At 46.0% G+C, this 17203-nt stretch overlaps 1 protein-coding gene across 2 annotated transcripts in view; it reads left to right on the top strand.

Moving 5' to 3' along the window:
• Window positions 1–6821, top strand: part of AGBL2 (ATP/GTP binding protein like 2) — a 57904-nt gene extending 51083 nt beyond the window's left edge. The window contains exons 17-19 of one of the 2 annotated variants that reach the window (XM_030917838.1): window positions 129–215; window positions 2924–3010; window positions 6061–6821. In XM_030917838.1, coding sequence (XP_030773698.1) covers window positions 129–215; window positions 2924–3010; window positions 6061–6234 — 348 coding nt within the window. In that variant the 3' untranslated portion in view covers window positions 6235–6821. The remainder of the gene's footprint in view (window positions 1–128; window positions 216–2923; window positions 3011–6060) is intronic. The other variant, XM_030917839.1, reaches the window with a different exon arrangement.
• The last annotated feature ends 10382 nt before the right edge of the window (window positions 6822–17203 follow it).

The following is a 17203-nucleotide window of genomic DNA, read 5'->3' as shown; positions in this document are numbered from 1 at the left end:
GTCCTTTTGTGTGGGAATATCATAGTGAATCGACATGTATGAATAAGAAGCAAACAAATAATGTATATTCAATGTAATCGCACTTGTTCAAGTGGAAAATTTAGTGAGGATATGTTCATTTATTTTAGACAAATTTAAATAGAAGAGACAAAGACACCTCCCTGGACCCATCAATGGCCACCCTGATTCTGCCTAAGAATAAAGGGAGAATGCAGGTACTTCACCTGATATACTGTACATAGTTACATGCCAGTGATGAATTTTAATTAGTTCTTAAATGTATTATGTAATTTGGAGGGGCGGTGATGCACAGTCCAGTTTTACCTTCTTGGATTTGTTCTGCTCAGGTGCACATCTAAGGCATTTTGCATCCTCAGGCTACAAACCACCTGGCCCCTGGGGCATAGCAGGGCTGGAAGGAGCCCACCTAGGCTAAAAGCTTGCCATTGAAAATTTCATTTCATTTCAACGAACATTTTTTAGGCAGCCATTATTTTGAAACGCCATGGCAACATGTCAGGTAAGAAAGTAACAGGGAATAATGCACCTGTTCTCAGCCTTACGAGGTTAACAACACACAGAGTGTTGCCATGAATTATGAGGAGTGCTTCACATGCAGTGTTACCACTGACCATTCGGTACCAAGGTTTGTGAATTATTTGCTTTTTGTTGTTGTTATTTTGAGATGGAGTTTCACTCTTGTTGCCCAGGCTGGAGTGCAATGGCACAATCTCGGCTCACCGCAACCTCTGCCTCCCAGGTTCAAGCGATTCTCCTGCCTAAGCCTCCCCAGTAGCTGGGATTACAGGTATGTGCCACCATGCCTGGCTAATTTTCGTATTTTTAGTAGAGATGGGGTTTCTTCATGCGGGTCAGGCTGGTCTCGAACTTCTGACCTCAGGTGATCTTCCCGCCTCAGCCTCCCAAAGTGCTGGGATTACAGGCGTGAGCCTCTGTGCCCAGCCAATTATTTGCTTTTTTAAAAAAAGAATAAGTTTGGTCCGGCGCAGCTCCTCACGCCTGTAATCCCAGCACTTTGGGAGGACAAGGCAGATGGATCACATGAGGCCGGGAGTTCAAGGCCAGCCTGGCCAAAATGGTGAAACCCCATCTCTACAAAAAATACAAAAATTAGGCCGGGCGTGGTGGCTAACGCCTGTAATCCCAGCACTTTCAGAGGCCAAGGCAGGTGGATCACCTGAGGTCAGGAGTTCGACACCAGCCTGGCCAATGTGGTGAAACCCCATCTCTACTAAAAATACAAAATTAGCCAGATGTGGTGGTGCACACCTGTAATCCCAGCTCCTCAGGAGGCTGAGGCAGGAGAATCGCTTGAACCCGGGAGGCGGAGGTTGCAGTGAGCTGGGATCACACCATTGCACTCCAGCCTGGGCAATGAGCGAGACTCCCTCAAAAAAGAAAAAAAAAAAATATTGGCTGAGCATGATGGCATGTGCCTGTAGTCCCAGCTACTCAGGAAGCTGAGTCACAAGAATTGCTTGAACCCAGGAGGCAGAAGTTGCAGTGAGCTGAGATTGCACCATTGCACTCCAGCCTAGGCAACAGAGTGAGACTCTGTCTCCAAAAAGAAAAAAAAAATTAGCTAGGCATGGTGGTGCATGCTTATAGTCCTAGCTACTTGGGAGGCTGAGGTAGGAGGATCGCTTCAGCCTGAAAGGTCAAGACTGCAGTGAGCTGTGATCCTACCACTGCACCCCAGCCTGGGTGACACAGCAAGACCCTGTCTCAAAAAAAAGAAGAAAAAAAAGGGTTTTCAGGTCAAGTACAGTAGCTCACACCTGTAATCCCAGCACTTTGGGAGGCAAAGGTGGGAGGATCACTTGAGGCCGGGAAGTTGAGACCAGCCTGAGCAACATAGCAAGATCCTATCTCTACAAAAAATTTTTAAAACTAGGGCCGGGCGCGGTGGCTCACGCCTGTAATCCTAGCACTTTGGGAGGCCGAGGCGGGCGGATCACGAGGTCAGGAGATCAAGACCATCCTGGCGAACACAGTGAAACCCCGTCTCTACTAAAAATACAAAAATATTAGCTGGGCGTGGTCACGGGCGCCTGTAGTCCCAGCTTCTAGGGAGGCTGAGGCAGGAGAATGGCGTGAACCTGGGAGGCGGCGGAGCTTGCAGTGAGCCGAGATCACGCCACTGCACTCCAGCCTGGGCAACAAAGCAAGACTCCGTCTGAAAAAAAAAAAAAAAAAAAAAAAACTTTAAAAATTACCTGGATGTGGTAGCCTGCCCCTGTAGTCCTAGCTACTTGGGAGGCTGAGGTGGGAGAATCACTTGAGTCCAGGAGTTTAAGGTTACAGTGAGCTGTGATCCTGCCACTGCACTCCACCCTAGATGACAGTGAGACTTTGTCCCCCTGCAAAAAAAAAGAAGAAAAAATGTTTTGGTACAATAGTAGCTGATTCTTAGGGGATGGGATGCAAAATGGGCCCTCCTCATGTGGAACACTACCCTATGGTTAACAGTGCTATAATGAGCTCTCACTGTGCAATACTGGGGAATCCCCACAGAGCACAGCTGGTGGCAAGAGCATAAATTTTGAAGTCTGCCTTGAGTTCAAACTTCCAGCCCCACTGTTTAATATTCTGTGAGTCGTCTGACCACCCCGGGGCTAAGTTTCTGCACCTGAAATACTGAGGTGATAATATCTACATCCTAAGGTTGTGTGAATTAGTGTGAAAGTGTAAAGCACCTGGTATATCATAGGCACTCAGTACATTAGTCACTTTTCCTCCTTCGAACTGTTTTTCCTTCTTTGAATTATGTTTTGCCTGTCCTTTTCTGTGAGAGTATCGTAATGAATTAACATATATTAATAAGCAAATAAATAATGTATATTCACTGTAATCACACTTGCTCAAGTGGAAAATTTAGTGAGGATATGTTCATTTATTTTAGACAAATTTAAATAGAAGAGACAAAGACACCTCCCTGGACCCATCAATGGCCACCCTGATTCTGCCTAAGAATAAAGGGAGAATGCAGGTACTTCACCTAATATACTGTATATAGTTACATGCCAGTGATGAATTTTAATTAGTTATCAAATGTATTATGTAATTTGGAGGGGCGGTGATGCACAGTCCAGTTTTACCTTCTCGGATTTGTTCTGCTCAGGTGCACATCTAAGGTATTTTGCACCCTCAGGCTACAGTTACCACTGACCGTTCAGTACCAAGTTTTGTGAATTATTTGCTTTTTTAAAAGAATAAGTTTTAGGCCAGCCACAGTGGCTCACACCTGTAATCCCAGCACTTTGGGAGGCCAAGGCAGGCAGATGATTTGAGGTCAGGAGTTAGAGACCAGCCTGGCTAACATGGTGAAACCCCATCTCTATTAAAAATACAAAAATTAGGGCCGGGCGCGGTGGCTCAAGCCTGTAATCCCAGCACTTTGGGAGGCCGAGACGGGCGGATCACGAAGTCAGGAGATCGAGACCATCCTGGCTAATACGGTGAAACCCCGTCTCTACTAAAAAATACAAAAAACCAGCCGGGCGACGAGGCGGGCGCCTGTAGTCCCAGCTACTCGGGAGGCTGAGACAGGAGAATGGCGTCAACCCGGGAGGCGGAGCTTGCAGTGAGCTGAGAGCCGGCCACTGCACTCCAGCCTGGGCGGCAGAGCAAGACTCCGTCTCAAAAAAAAAAAAAAAAAAAAAAAAATACAAAAATTAGCCGGGCGTGGTGGTGTGCGCCTGTAATCCCAGCTACTGGAGGGGCTGAGGCAGGAGAATCACTTGAACCAGGGAGGCAGAAGTTGCAGTGAGCTGAGATCGTGCCATTGCACTCCAGCCTGAGTACAGAGCGAGACTCCGTCTCAAAAAAAAAAAAAAAAAAAAAATGTCAGAGTAAGTTTGGTCAGGTGCAGTGGCTCACAACTCTATGCACTTTAGGAGGCTGAGGAGAGTGGATCACCTGAGGTTAGGAGTTCAAGACCAGCCTGGCCAACATGGCCAAACCCTGTCTCAACTAAAAATATAAAAATTAGCTGGGTATAGTGGTGCATGCTTGAACCCCAGCTACTCGGGAGGCTGAGGCAGGAGAATCACTTGAATCCAGGAGGCAGAGTTTGCAGTGAGCCAAGATTGCACCACTGCACTCCAGCCTGGGCGACAGAGTGAGACTCTGTCTCTAAATAAATAAATAAATAAAATATAGAAAAATTTTAAAAATAATAAGTTTGAATGAATTCGTATTTATCCCTATAATAACATTCGTCATGCTCATTTGCACTCACACGTTTTTTCCTGAAAGGGAGGAAAAAAGAGGTGGCGAGGCCGGGCATGGTGGCTCACGCCTGTAATCTCAGCACTTTGGGAGGCCAAGGCAGGCAGATAACCTGAGGTCAGGAGTTCGAGACCAGCCTGGCCAACATGGTGAAACCCCATCTCTACTAAAAACCAAAAAATTAGCCAGGTGTGGTGGCAGGCGCCTGTAGTCCCAGCCACTTGGGAGGCTGAGGCAGGAGGATTGCTTGAACCCGGAGGCGGAGATTGCAGTGAGCTGAGATTGCGCCACTGCACTCCAGCCTGGGTGACAGAGTGAGACTCCATCTCAAAAAAAAAGAAGTGGCGAAACAGCTAGTAAGCTGTTGTTTCTAGTAGCCCAGGGTACGTGTACAGGAGGTGTTGTTCACATGAGTCTGGGTGAAACACAGCTTGAGAATCAGTGGATTAAGTTAGGTGTACCAGATATAGAGTGGATGGTTCTCCCAGTGGATGGAGTCCCTGCTGTCTTCCCAAGTCTGTTGCTTGGGAATTCTTGCACTGATGCTCTCATTTACCTATCAGTGTCTTCTAGTGTCTACTATGTGCAAAGTCCTTCAAAGACATGAAGACAAGATCCTCTAGGAGTGACAAGACTGATAGTCCAATCACCATATTATGACAGAAAATGAAGAGCAGTGAAAATATAGGCTTAAATAAAGTCAAATTAAAGAGAGTTTCAGTCCTGACAGACTAGTCAATAATGAGCTTGTCCTCTTTCTTCACTTAGCGTTCATTGCTGGAAGCCTACGAGTAGCAAAAACTATATCCCAGAACTGAAATATACTAATTAGGTTCTGACATATAGCCATGAATTCAATTAAATCCAGTGTAGTAGATGACTGTTATCCAAACCTTTATCTTTACTTCATTTTCTTAAAATTTCTTTTTTTTTGTTTTTTTGTTTTTTTGGTTTTTTTTTGAGACAGGGTCTTGCTCTGTCGCCCAGGCTGGAGTGCAGTGGCATGATCTCGGCTCACTGCAACCTCTGCCTGCCAGGCTCAAGTGATTATCCCACCTCATATTTTCTTAAAATGTATAGTGTGATTTTGTGTAACAGAGATGTGGGTATTTAACTTCTATAACATGTCAGATAAACATAATTGAAAAAAATGAGGCAGTCTGCCACCTTGATAGATTGTTTTTCTCTTTTTTTGTTTAATGTTTCTAGACAGCTTATAAAATGCAGTCCTTCTGCTTTTTAGGGCAATTAAAATGTTGCCCATGTTGGCCAGTGTGGTGGCCCACGCCTGTAATCCCAACACTTTGGGTGACCAGGCACAGTGGCTCACACCTGTAATCCCAGCACTTTGGGAGGCCAAGGCAGGAGGATCACTTGAGGTCAGGAGTTTGAGACCAGCCTGGGCAAAATGGCGAAACCCCGTCTCTACTAAAAAACAAAAATAGCCGGGTGTGGTGGCACACGCCTGTAGTCCCAGCTACTCAGGAGGCTGAGGCAGGAGAATTGCTGGAGCCCAGGAGGCAGAGGTTGCAGTGAGCTGAGATTGTGCCACTGCACTCCAGCCTGAGCAACAGAGCAAGACTCCACCTCAAAAAAAAATGTTTCTGATGTTGACCTTGATTTGACTGAGGGACCAGGACAAAGGCTCAATTCACCTCTGTTCTATAACAGTGTCAACTACTTTTATATTCGGGGAAGAAATGCAAATACTTCTCACTGACTCCTTGTAAAGCCAACCCCAACCCTAATTACATCTTTAGAAATGGCAAAATAAAGTGAATTCAACTTTTTAAAATCTTATTTGCACAGAATAAGAAGCCAGGCTTTACAGTATCATGCTCTCCAAAGAGAACCATAAACTCCAGCCAAGAGCCAGCTCCAGGTATGAAGCCAAACTGGCCTCGGAGCAGATATCCTGCCACAAAGAGAGACTGTGCTGCCATGGCGGCATACCCATCCTTGCACATATACACATACCCGTAGGTGAGCCTGGGCTGTGCACACAAGGACTTCATCGGGGATTTTGAGATTAGACACATTTTGTAATGGGGGAGATGTATGACTGGGAAGTGCATTTACTCGTGGTATACTGTGTTGTGCACTCATCATGCACTGACCTTACACTTGGTACTTACACTGTGGGCATGTGGTCAAGATGCATACCTCATGAATTCAACTATTTTTTCATAAAATGAAATTTTATTATGATGTATAAAAATGGGTTAGAGAAACTGAAGTGTGTTCTCATGGCACACTTCATGGCAGCACAGATATACCTCATTTTAACCAATAGATAATTCTCTCTAAAATTATGTGCAAATCAATTTTGAAAAATGAAACTCTGTGTTAAACACATTTTGGGAATGTGCTATATAAAAAAAAGTGTTGTGTCAAAGCTTCCCAGTGACAGTCAGTCCTACTGCTGTATGTCAGGTTTGCTCAGAATGAGGCATTCCCACACAGAAATAACAATGCATGCATGTATTACCCAGAATTTAATGTTGCGTATCTTATGTTCAATGAGGTTTTGTAAATTTTTTAGCCTGATGATTAAAATTCTTTCTCTCTAACCAGTTGTTTCCTTTGATTGGTTAACTGCATAATTTTATGTGAACAGATATTTTTTATCCGCCTTTTCTTTCCAATAGCCTCTCCTGAGCACCAAGCAAAGTCGGCCAGCTGCAGCCTGTCATGTCAACATGCTGGAGTCATTTAAAGGGGGGTCACTCCAGCTTATGCTAGGAGCCCTATTTTGACTACTTTTTTTCTATCACATGGGATTGAAAGTTTTCTAGCACATTTTTCATTATCACTTTTAAACTTTCAGCCACCATCACTACCTGGATTACTAGTGATTAGAACCACGTGACAACACAAATTTTATTGCAATCCCAGTGTAGGAGTATTTTTAAAATATTTTAAAACAGATTTACAGAGAAATTGAGCAGAGAGTACAGAGAGTTCCTAGATGCTCTTTTTTTTTTTTTTTTTTTTTTTTTGAGATGGAGTCTTGCTCTGTCACCCAGGTTAGAGTGCAGTGAACCAGTCTCGGCTCACTGCAACCTTCGCCTCCCTAGTTCAAGCGATTCTCCTGCCTCAGCCTCCTGAGTAGCTGGGATTACAGGTGCCACCGCCACACCCAGCTAATTTTTCTGTTTTTAGTAGAGACCGAGTTTCACCATGTTGGCCAGGCTGGTCTCGAACTCCTGACCTCGCAATCTGCCCACCTCGGCCTCCCAAAGTGCTGGGATTACAGGCATGAGCCACCACACCCGACCCCCATACTCTTTATATAGGGCGTTTGCACATGGCCTTCTCCTGTGCCGCACCTTACTTACATCCTAAAACTATTAGTCAGCATTTTAAGTATCTAGAAAGCACCCAGCCAAAACCCCACTTTTTATCTCTAAAAGGATATCCTTAAAGGACAAGTCCCAAAAGCAAACCTTGTTTGAAAGTTGTTCAGAAATTAAGCCAGGTGCAGTGGCTCACACCTTTGGAAGGCTGAGGTGGGTGGGTAAGTTGAGGCCAGGAGTTCAAAACCAGCCTGGCCAACATGGATCCCTTGAGCCCAGCTATACAAGACCAGTCTTGGCAATGTGGTGAAACCCTGTCTCTAGCAAAAAAATACAAAAATAGCCGGGTGTGGTGGCACATGCCTGTAGTCCCAGCTACCCTGGAGGCTGGAGTGGGAGGATCGCTTTAGCCCAGGAGGTTGCAGTGAACTGAGATCATGCCACTGTACTCCAGCCTGGGTCACAGAGTGAGACTCTGTCTTAAAAAAAAAAAAAAAAAAAAGGCCGGGCGCGGTGGCTCAAGCCTGTAATCCCAGCACTTTGGGAGGCTGAGACGGGCGGATCACAAGGTCAGGAGATCGAGACCATCCTGGCGAACACAGTGAAACCCCGTCTCTACTAAAAATACAAAAAACTAGCCGGGCGAGGTGGCGGGCGCCTGTAGTCCCAGCTACTTGGGAGGCTGAGGCAGGAGAATGGCGGGAACCCGGGAGGCGGAGCTTGCAGTGAGCTGAGATCTGGCCACTGCACTCCAGCCTGGGCGACAGAGCAAGACTCCGCCTCAAAAAAAAAAAAAAAAAAAAAAAAAAAAAAAAAAAAAAAGACCAGGAGTGGTGGCTCATGCTTGTAATCCCAGCACTGGGAGGCCGAGGTGGGTGGATCAGGAGGTCAGGAGGTCAGGAGGTCAGGAGGTCAAGACCAGCCTGGCCAAGATGGTGAAACCCCCGTCTCTACTAAAAACGCAAAAATTAGCCAGTCGTGGTGGCAGGGGCCTGTAATCCCAGATACTCAGGAGGCTGAGGCAGAGAATTGCTTGAACCCAAGAGGTGGAGGTTGCAGTGAGCCGAGGTTGTGCCACTGCACTCCAGACTGGGCGACAGAGCAAGAGTCCTTCTCAAAAAAAAAAAAAAAAAATGATCCATTGAGCAGTGACTGACTTAGGAACTATGGAGAATGCACTGATGCATAAGATTCCACTCCTGCCCCTGTGTTTAAAATCTAGATGGAGAATAAAGACTAGTAGGCAAAACAAACCAGTCAGATGTTTTGCTAGGTTCAGAACATTGTAGTGCGTTAAAGAGCCACCAACATGGCATTTAGAACACCTGAGTTTGAATCCCACGGAGGCTGGGGGCGGGTGGGCATGGGGCAGTTGCTTAACAGCTCTGAACTTTTATTTCCTGACCTTAAAAGTGAAGTGCCCATCCAGGTGAAATGATCTCTAAAGTCCCTTCATTTGATCACTCCTCTTAGCTGTTGATCATACATTGCGATAATGTGCTTTATTTATTTTTTTTTTTTTTGAGGCGGAGTCTCGCTCTGTCGCCCGGACTGGAGTGCAGTGGCCGGATCTCAGCTCACTGCAAGCTCCGCCTCCCGGGTTTACGCCATTCTCCTGCCTCAGCCTCCCGAGTAGCTGGGACCACAGGCGCCCGCCACCTCGCCCGGCTAGTTTTTTGTATTTTTTAGTAGAGACGGGGTTTCACCATGTTAGCCAGGATGGCCTCGATCTCCTGACCTCGTGATCCGCCCGTCTCGGCCTCCCAAAGTGCTGGGATTACAGGCTTGAGCCACCGCGCCCGGCCAATAATGTGCTTTAAACAGTTTCCCTCTTCAGCCTGAGCCAGCTAGGTCTTCTCTCCCTCAATCTCTGGTCTTTGGGGAAAAGATCTCTTTGGTTGCTCTGAGTACAGTTCTTCTCATCTTGTTGCTAACCAAATTTGATACATGCCGGCCGGGTGTGGTGGCTCACGCCTGTAATCCCAGCACTTTGGGAGGCCGAGGCAGGCAGATCACCTGAGGTTGGGAGTTTGAGACCAGCCTGACCAACATGGAGAAACCCCGTCTTTACTAAAAATACAAAAAATTAGCGGGGCATGGTGGTGCATGCCTGTAATCCCAGCTAGTCAGGAGGCTGAGGCAGGAGAATCGCTTAAACCTGGGAGGCGGAGGTTTTGGTGAGCCGAAATCGCGCCATTGCACTCCAGCATGAGCAACAAGAGCAAAACATGGTCTCAAATAAATAAATAAATAAAATAAAATAAAGATATGTGCTATCTCTCCTCATAGCCCCCTGAACTGCCTATTCCTAGATTATTAGATTTAGTGACCAGAAATCACATGAATAAACCCCTTCACAGCTCCAGTCAATCCCTTTCTCTTGGCTTCATTTCTTCCCCAATTCAGCCCAGACTCCAGGGTTCATGACGTCAACCACTCTCTTGCCAGCACCCCAGTATCCTCACCCTCTGTCCTTCTGCCATATCCACCTGGTAGTTCCCCAACTTTGGATCAGCCAGCCATCCCAGCCATCTGTCTTCTCTACTGTACCCAGGCTTCTAAGATGGCTTCAGGAAAATATGCCATCGAGTGGACCTGGGCCAGCACACAAGTATCTCCTCCAGCCTTGGAAATTTATCTTCTGCTTCTGAAACTGAAGGTCCCACACCTTTCCCCTTCCATGGCTATTTCACACCTCCATTTCAAGTATTGTGCTCCCTCTCTGCTGCCACCTTCCTCCCAGCAAACAGCCATACTAGTCAAGACTGGTTCAGAAGGTAGGCTCCCATGAGGCTGGGGTGGGAAGATAACTTCAAACAAATTCTTAAGTCTCTTTGGTAGGTTTGTTTATGTAATGGCATTGGCAAATCAATTCTGAAACATTTTAGACATATTATATGCTTGAATAAATGAGTAAATGTGTTGGTGTTGTTAAAAGCCAATAACTCATTTCTTTTCTTTTTTTTTTTTTTTTTTGAGACGGAGTTTTGCTCTTGTTGCCCAGGCTGGAGTGCAATGGTGCCATCTCGGCTCACTGCAACCTCCACCTCCTGGGTTCAAGTGATTCTCCTGCCTCAGCCTCCAAAGTAGCTGGGATTACAGGTGCCCACCACCACGCCCGGCTAATTTTTTTTTTTTTTTTTTTGTATTTTTAGTAGAGATGGGGTTTCATCATGTTGGCCAGGCTGGTCTTGAACTCCTGATGTCAGAACTCCACCTGCTTCAGCCTCCCAAAGTGCTGGTATTATAGGCATGAGCCACCACACCTGGCCAGAACTCATGATTTCTAAAACATGTATATGTCTGAACATACATATGTATGTATACACAAGTATATATGTGCATGTGTGTATGCATATTCATATATGTAGCTAATGTGTGTATATGTATTCAGCTCTATCTGCTAAAAAGGGTTAAAATCAAATACATCCCATTCTCAATAAGAACATTTTGCACTGAGATCTTGGTCTCTAATCCTCACTAAAAGGAATCAGGGTTCATTAGAGAAATGTCTGGGGCAATGTAGATATGAGATGAGGAGCCTGAAACATTGTGTTATGTCAAAAAGTTAAAAAGTGCTGGAGGCATGTCACAGGATAAAGGAACTAACTTGAAGGAGCTCCCACTGGCCAAATCTGGGATATTAGGAACCAAAATGATTAAGGACATTAACCCATTGAAATTATAACCCATTGAAAAATAAGAATCATGAGTTCTTATCAATGAGAGAGAAAGAGAGGAAGAGGGCTCTTGTTTAAGAAGCATGAAGCTGAGGTTGATGGTGAATGTAGGAGGAGTGCTGCAATTGGGAATTCATTATTTTGCAATTATTGTAGTAAAATGGATCAGGCAAAAAGTACCTCTGGATGCAAAATTTAGGAGGAACCTTGAGGAGCAAGATATTTGCATGGTTTTAAAGTGTCTCCACTCAGATTGCTTATTAGTCGGAAGGGAAAAAGTAGTGATCGTATAATGGGGCAATTGGACACCACCTTAACCGTGTGATTGTTTAGGGGCAGATGGACATTGTGTGCCCTCTGATGGAAAGCCTGAGACGAACACATCACTTAAGTAGTATTCTGGTTGGAAATGCATACCTTGAATCTAATCATGAAAAAGCATCAGACAAAACCAAAATAAGGAACATTCTGCCAAAAAGAATGTAGACTCTGGCATCAGGATGCCTGGGTTCAAAGTCTGACTGCATAGCTTTATGACCTTAGGCTTTATGACCTCTCAAAGATTCAATTTCCTCATCTGTAAAATGGGAATACAAACAAGACCCACTTTTCAGAATTGTTGGGAGGACTGGACAAGAAAATGTACATAACGCACTTAGTAGAGTGGTCTACACACAGAAAGCACTTAGGAGTGGTGAGCTGGCATCACTCTTGTCCACCTTTACTTCCATTCCGTTCCTTTATTGTATTTTTTTGAGACAGTTTTGCTCTGTCACCCAGGCTGGAGTGCAATGGCAACATCTCCGCTCACTGCTTCTTCCGCCTCCGAGGTTCAAGTGATTCTTATGCCTCAGCCTCCCAAGTAGTTGGGATTACAGCCACGTGCCACCATGCCTGGCTAATTTAGGTATTTTCAGTAGAGACAGGGTTTCACCATGTTGGCCAGTTTGATCTTGAACTCCTGACCTCAAGTGATCTGCCTACCTCGGCCTCCAAAGGTGCTGGGATTGCAGGTGTGAGCCACCACACCCACCCTCTTTTCTTTGTTCTTAGAGAAAAAAAGTGCCCAGCTTTGCTCTCTCCACCTTATGCTTCAATTCAATCTCTCTATCTTCCCAAACTTTCTGCATTGCTTTACCCTCTCTTGTCTTTCTCCTCCCTACCAGCAACTTCGCTGTGGCCTCAAAACATGCCAGGCTTCTCCCATATTTAAAGAAAGAACATGCAGTCCGGGCACCGTGGCTCACACCTGTAATTCCAGCACTTTGGGAGACCCAGGTGGGCATACAGCCTGAGGTCAGGAGTTCAAGACCAGCCTGGCCAACATGGTGAAACCCGTCTTTACTAAAAATACAAAAATTAGCTGGGCGTAGTGACAGTTGCCTGTAATCCCAGCTACTTCGGAGGCTGAGGCAGGAGAATCACTTTAATCCAGGATGCAGAAGTTGCAGTGAGCCGAGATCACGCCATTGCACTGCAGCCTGGGTGACAGAGTGAGACTCTGTCTCAAAAAAATAAATAAATAGTGTCTTCCTAAGTTCTGCAAACCATTCTAGTGTTGACAAAAAGAGCCAAACTCTATGTAGTATTTGAAGAGATGTATTCTGAGCCAAATGTGAGGACCATGACACAGCCTCAGGAGGTCCTTGTGTGGTTCACAGCCATATGTGCCCAAGATGGTTGCATTACAGCTTAATATTAGGGGGACAGAAGTTACATGCAGACATCAATCAATACATATGGAGTGCCGGCTCAGTGGCTCATGCCTGTAATCCCAACAATTTGGGAAGCCAAGATGGGAGGATTGCTTGAGGCCAGGAGTGTGAGACCAGCCTGGCCAACATGGCCAAATCTTATCTCTACTAAAATGCAAAACATTAGCTGGGCATGGTGGCACGTGCCTGTAGTCCCAGCTACTTGGGAGGTTGAGGCAGGAGAATCACTTGAACCCGGGAGATGAAAACTGCAGTGAGCCAAGATCACACCACTGCACTCCGCCTGGGCAACAGAGCAAGACTGTCTCAACAACAACAACAACAACAACAACAAAATGTGGGGTATACATTGGTCCAGAAAAGCAGGACAACTCAAAGTGGGGAGGGGGAAGTGCTTCCAGATCATAAGTGGATTCAAAGATTTTCTGATTGGCAATTGGTTGAAAGAGTTATTATATAAAGAGATGTGGAATAAAAGTTCTTATTATGTAGATGAAGTCTCATAGGTGGCCACCCTTAGAGGCAATAGGTGGCAAATGTTTCCTACTCAGACTTTTAAAAGGTGCTAAATAAGCTGGGCATGGTGGCTCATGCCTGTAATCCCAGCACTTTGGGAGGCCGAGGCGGGCAGATCATGAGGTCAGGAGTTCAAGACCAGCCTGACCAACATGGTGAAACCCCATCTCTACTAAGGCAGAAGAATCACTTGAACTGGGGAGGCAGAGGTGGCGGTGAGCTGAAATGGTGCCATTGCACTCCAGCCTGGGCAACAAGAGTGAAACTCTGTCTCAAAAAAAAAAAAAAAGAGGTTTAATTGGCTCAGCTCTGCAGGCTTTATAGGAAGCATGATGCTGGCATCTGCTCAGCTTCCAGGGAAGCCTCAGGGAGCTTACAATCATGTAGGAAGGCGAAGGAGGAGCAGGCACATCACATAGCAAAAGCAGGATTGAGAGAGGGAGAGGGGAGGTGTCACATACTTTTAAATGACCAGCTCTCGTGCTCTCGTGAGGACTCAACTATCATGAAGACAGCACCAAGCCATGAGAGATCCTACCGCAGGATCCAAACACCTCTTGCCAGGCTGCACCTCCAGCATCCACAGTCATAATTCAACATGACATTTGGGCAGGGGTAAATGTCCAAACTATATCAGGGGTTTTATTTTTAGTTTACACTAGCAAATTATCAAACCTTAGGAGAGGACTGTGGAAACCCTGATTTATAACCAGTTGGGCATAAGGGTCTTTATAAAAGGGAGGCAGGAGGATCAGACTCAGAAAAAGGACATGTGAATGATGCAGGATTTATGCTCTTTAGTTCAGCTAAATCCGAGTTCTTGTCTCACGACCAGGAAAAATTAGGCATGTGGCGACACTGAATAATAGAACAGAATTTATTAAATGAAGGGAAAGTGTTCAGCAAAGAGAGGGGTCCTACAAAAAGGTTTCCACTTCACAACTGAATACCAGGGCTCCCATACATGAGCGGGAGAGGCGAGGCGACTCCCCAGCATACGGCAGGAAATCCTAGTAGCTCCATCCTGATCCCCCGGTGCGCATTTGGGCATGCCCACACAAGCCATGGGTAGTATCAGAAAAGGCAACATTCAATTGGTTAAAAGGCATTATTCAGAGAGAATCAATAGGGAAAGGGCGAGCAAACAAGAAGATCTCCCTGAGGGTTGCAGGTTTCATCTGCGACCAGCAGTCCGGTCTTTTGGCCTTCAAGCTGTTTCAGGCTTGAAGGTGGGGTTTTCACTAAGGACCCTTCCCTATATGCCCAGGCATTTGTCTGCCTCCTGCCTCTATCATGAAGACAGAAAAGGTTGAACTGATGCCCTTTGAAGGTGGAGGAAGTGGCCAGAAGCCAAGGAATGCAGATGGCCTCTGGAAGCTTGAAAAGGGAAAGACACAGTTTCTCCTCTGGAAACTGCAGAAGTATGAATAGCGCCTTGGCAACACCTTGATTTTAACCCTTTAAGACTCATTTCAGACCAGGCATGAAGGCTTATGCCTGTAATCCCAGACTTTGGGAGGCCAAGTCGGGTGGATCACCTGAGGTCTGGAGTTCAAGACAAGCCCGGCCAAAATGGCGAAACCCCGTCTCTACTAAAAATACAAAAATTAGCCAGGCATGGTGGCAGGCCCCTGTAATCCCAGCTACTCGGGAGGCTGAGGCAGGAGAATCACTTGAACTCAGGAGGCAGAGGTTGCAGTAAACTGAGATTGTGCCACTGCACTCCAGACTGGGTGACAGAGCAAAACTCCATCCAAAAAAAAACACTCACTTCAGGCTGGGTGCAGTGGCTCATGCCTATAATCCCAGGACTTTGGGAGGCCGAGGTGGGAGGATTGCTTGAGCCTAGGAGTTCGAGACCAGCCTGGCCAACATGGTGAAACCCTCTCTCTAGTAAAAATACAAAAATTAGCCAGGTGTGGTCCTGTACGCCTGTAATCCCAGCTACTCAGGTGGCTGAGGCAGGAGAATTGCTTGAGCCCAGGAGGTGGAGGTTGCAGTGAGCTGAGATTGTGCCACTGCACTCCAGCCTGGGCGACAGAGTGAGACTCCATCTCAAAAAAAGAAAAAATAAATACTCATTTCAAATTTCTGACCTCCATAATGGTATGATAATAAATGTGTGTTGTTTTAACCCACTAAGTTTGTGGTAATATGTCACAGCACAAAGGGAATTAACAGCACTTAAATATTACAAAAAATAGACCAGGTGCAGTGGCTCACACCTGTAATCCCAGCACTTTGGGAGGCCGAGTGGGTGGGTCACGAGGTCAGGAGGTCAGGAGTTCGAGACCAGCCTGGCCAACATAGTGAAACCATGTTTCTTTTTTTTTTTTTTTTTTTTTTTTTTTTTTTGAGACGGAGTCTCGCTTTGTCGCCCGGGCTGGAGTGCAGTGGCCGGATCTCAGCTCACTGCAAGCTCCGCCTCCCGGGTTTACGCCATTCTCCTGCCTCAGCCTCCCGAGTAGCTGGGACTACAGGCGCCCGCCACCTCGCCCGGCTAGTTTTTTGTATTTTTTAGTAGAGACGGGGTTTCACCGTGTTAGCCAGGATGGTCTCGATCTCCTGACCTCGTGATCCGCCCGTCTCGGCCTCCCAAAGTGCTGGGATTACAGGCTTGAGCCACCGCGCCCGGCCGTGAAACCATGTTTCTACTAAAAATAAAAAAATTGGCCGGGCATGGTGGCACACACCTGTAGTCCCAGCTGCTCAGGAGGCTGAGGCGGGAGAATCACTTGAACCCAGGAGGTGGAGGTTGTGACGAGCTGAGATTGCGCCACTGCACTCCAGCCTGGACAACAGAGCAAGACTCCATCTCAAAAAAAAATGTTATTACAAAAAATATATATATATATTTTGAAAATGAGATCACTGAGGTCCATTCTGGAAACTGGTCAGGGAGTACTAAAGAAATAAACCACACACTTCATAAGGCCAGGGCATAAAGAAGGGTGGCATCATTTGCACCTTTGGCAAAATAAGACTTAAGGTGCCCCAGTGTCCTGTGGGAGATCCTAAGTCTGTGTTGAAAACAAGGACTGAGGCTGGGCACTGTGGCTCACGACTGTAATCCCAGGACTTTGGGAGGCCGAGGAAGGCAGATCACCTGAGGTCGGGAGTTCGAGAGCAGCCTGACCAACCTGGAGAAAACCTCATCTCTCCTAAAAGTACAAAATTAGCCGGGTGTGGTGGCACACGCCTGTAATCCCAGCTACTCAGGAGGCTGAGGCAGGAGAATTGCTTGAACCCAGGAGGTGGAGGCTGTGGTGGGCCCAGATCACACCATTGCACTCTAGCCTGGACAACAAGAGCAAAACTGTCTCAAAAAAAAAAGAAAGAAAAGAAAAGGAAACAAGGACTGATGCTAAGAAGAATGATTTTTGCCTTTCCTCCAGTTCTCAGGATTGGAATCCAAAGACAGTGTCTATGACTGTACTGCCAGGCAACATGTCCTTTGTCATTTTTCAGACTTCTCTGGAGAGCAAAGGTAGAAAAGTAAAGTTGAAAGGCTAGTGGAACCCTAGCCAAACCAGAAAAGTTTGCTATTCTTGAAAAGGAAAGGGGAAAACACTTTCCAAATATGGATCCCAAGCTGAGATATTTGAAAATAAATCTCTAAAGCACACAGATTTTGTGCAAAAGAGATGGACTTCTCCTGACACTATGCAGGGGAACTATACTTTATAAAGGATGTTCTCTCTAAGGAACCATTTTACATCCAAGATAACAGTTTTATTTTTTATTA

The sequence above is a fragment of the Rhinopithecus roxellana genome, chromosome 15, assembly GCF_007565055.1.
Source record: "Rhinopithecus roxellana isolate Shanxi Qingling chromosome 15, ASM756505v1, whole genome shotgun sequence".
Classification (NCBI taxonomy): Eukaryota; Metazoa; Chordata; class Mammalia; order Primates; family Cercopithecidae; genus Rhinopithecus; species Rhinopithecus roxellana.
This window is presented reverse-complemented; position numbering and strand designations above follow the sequence as displayed.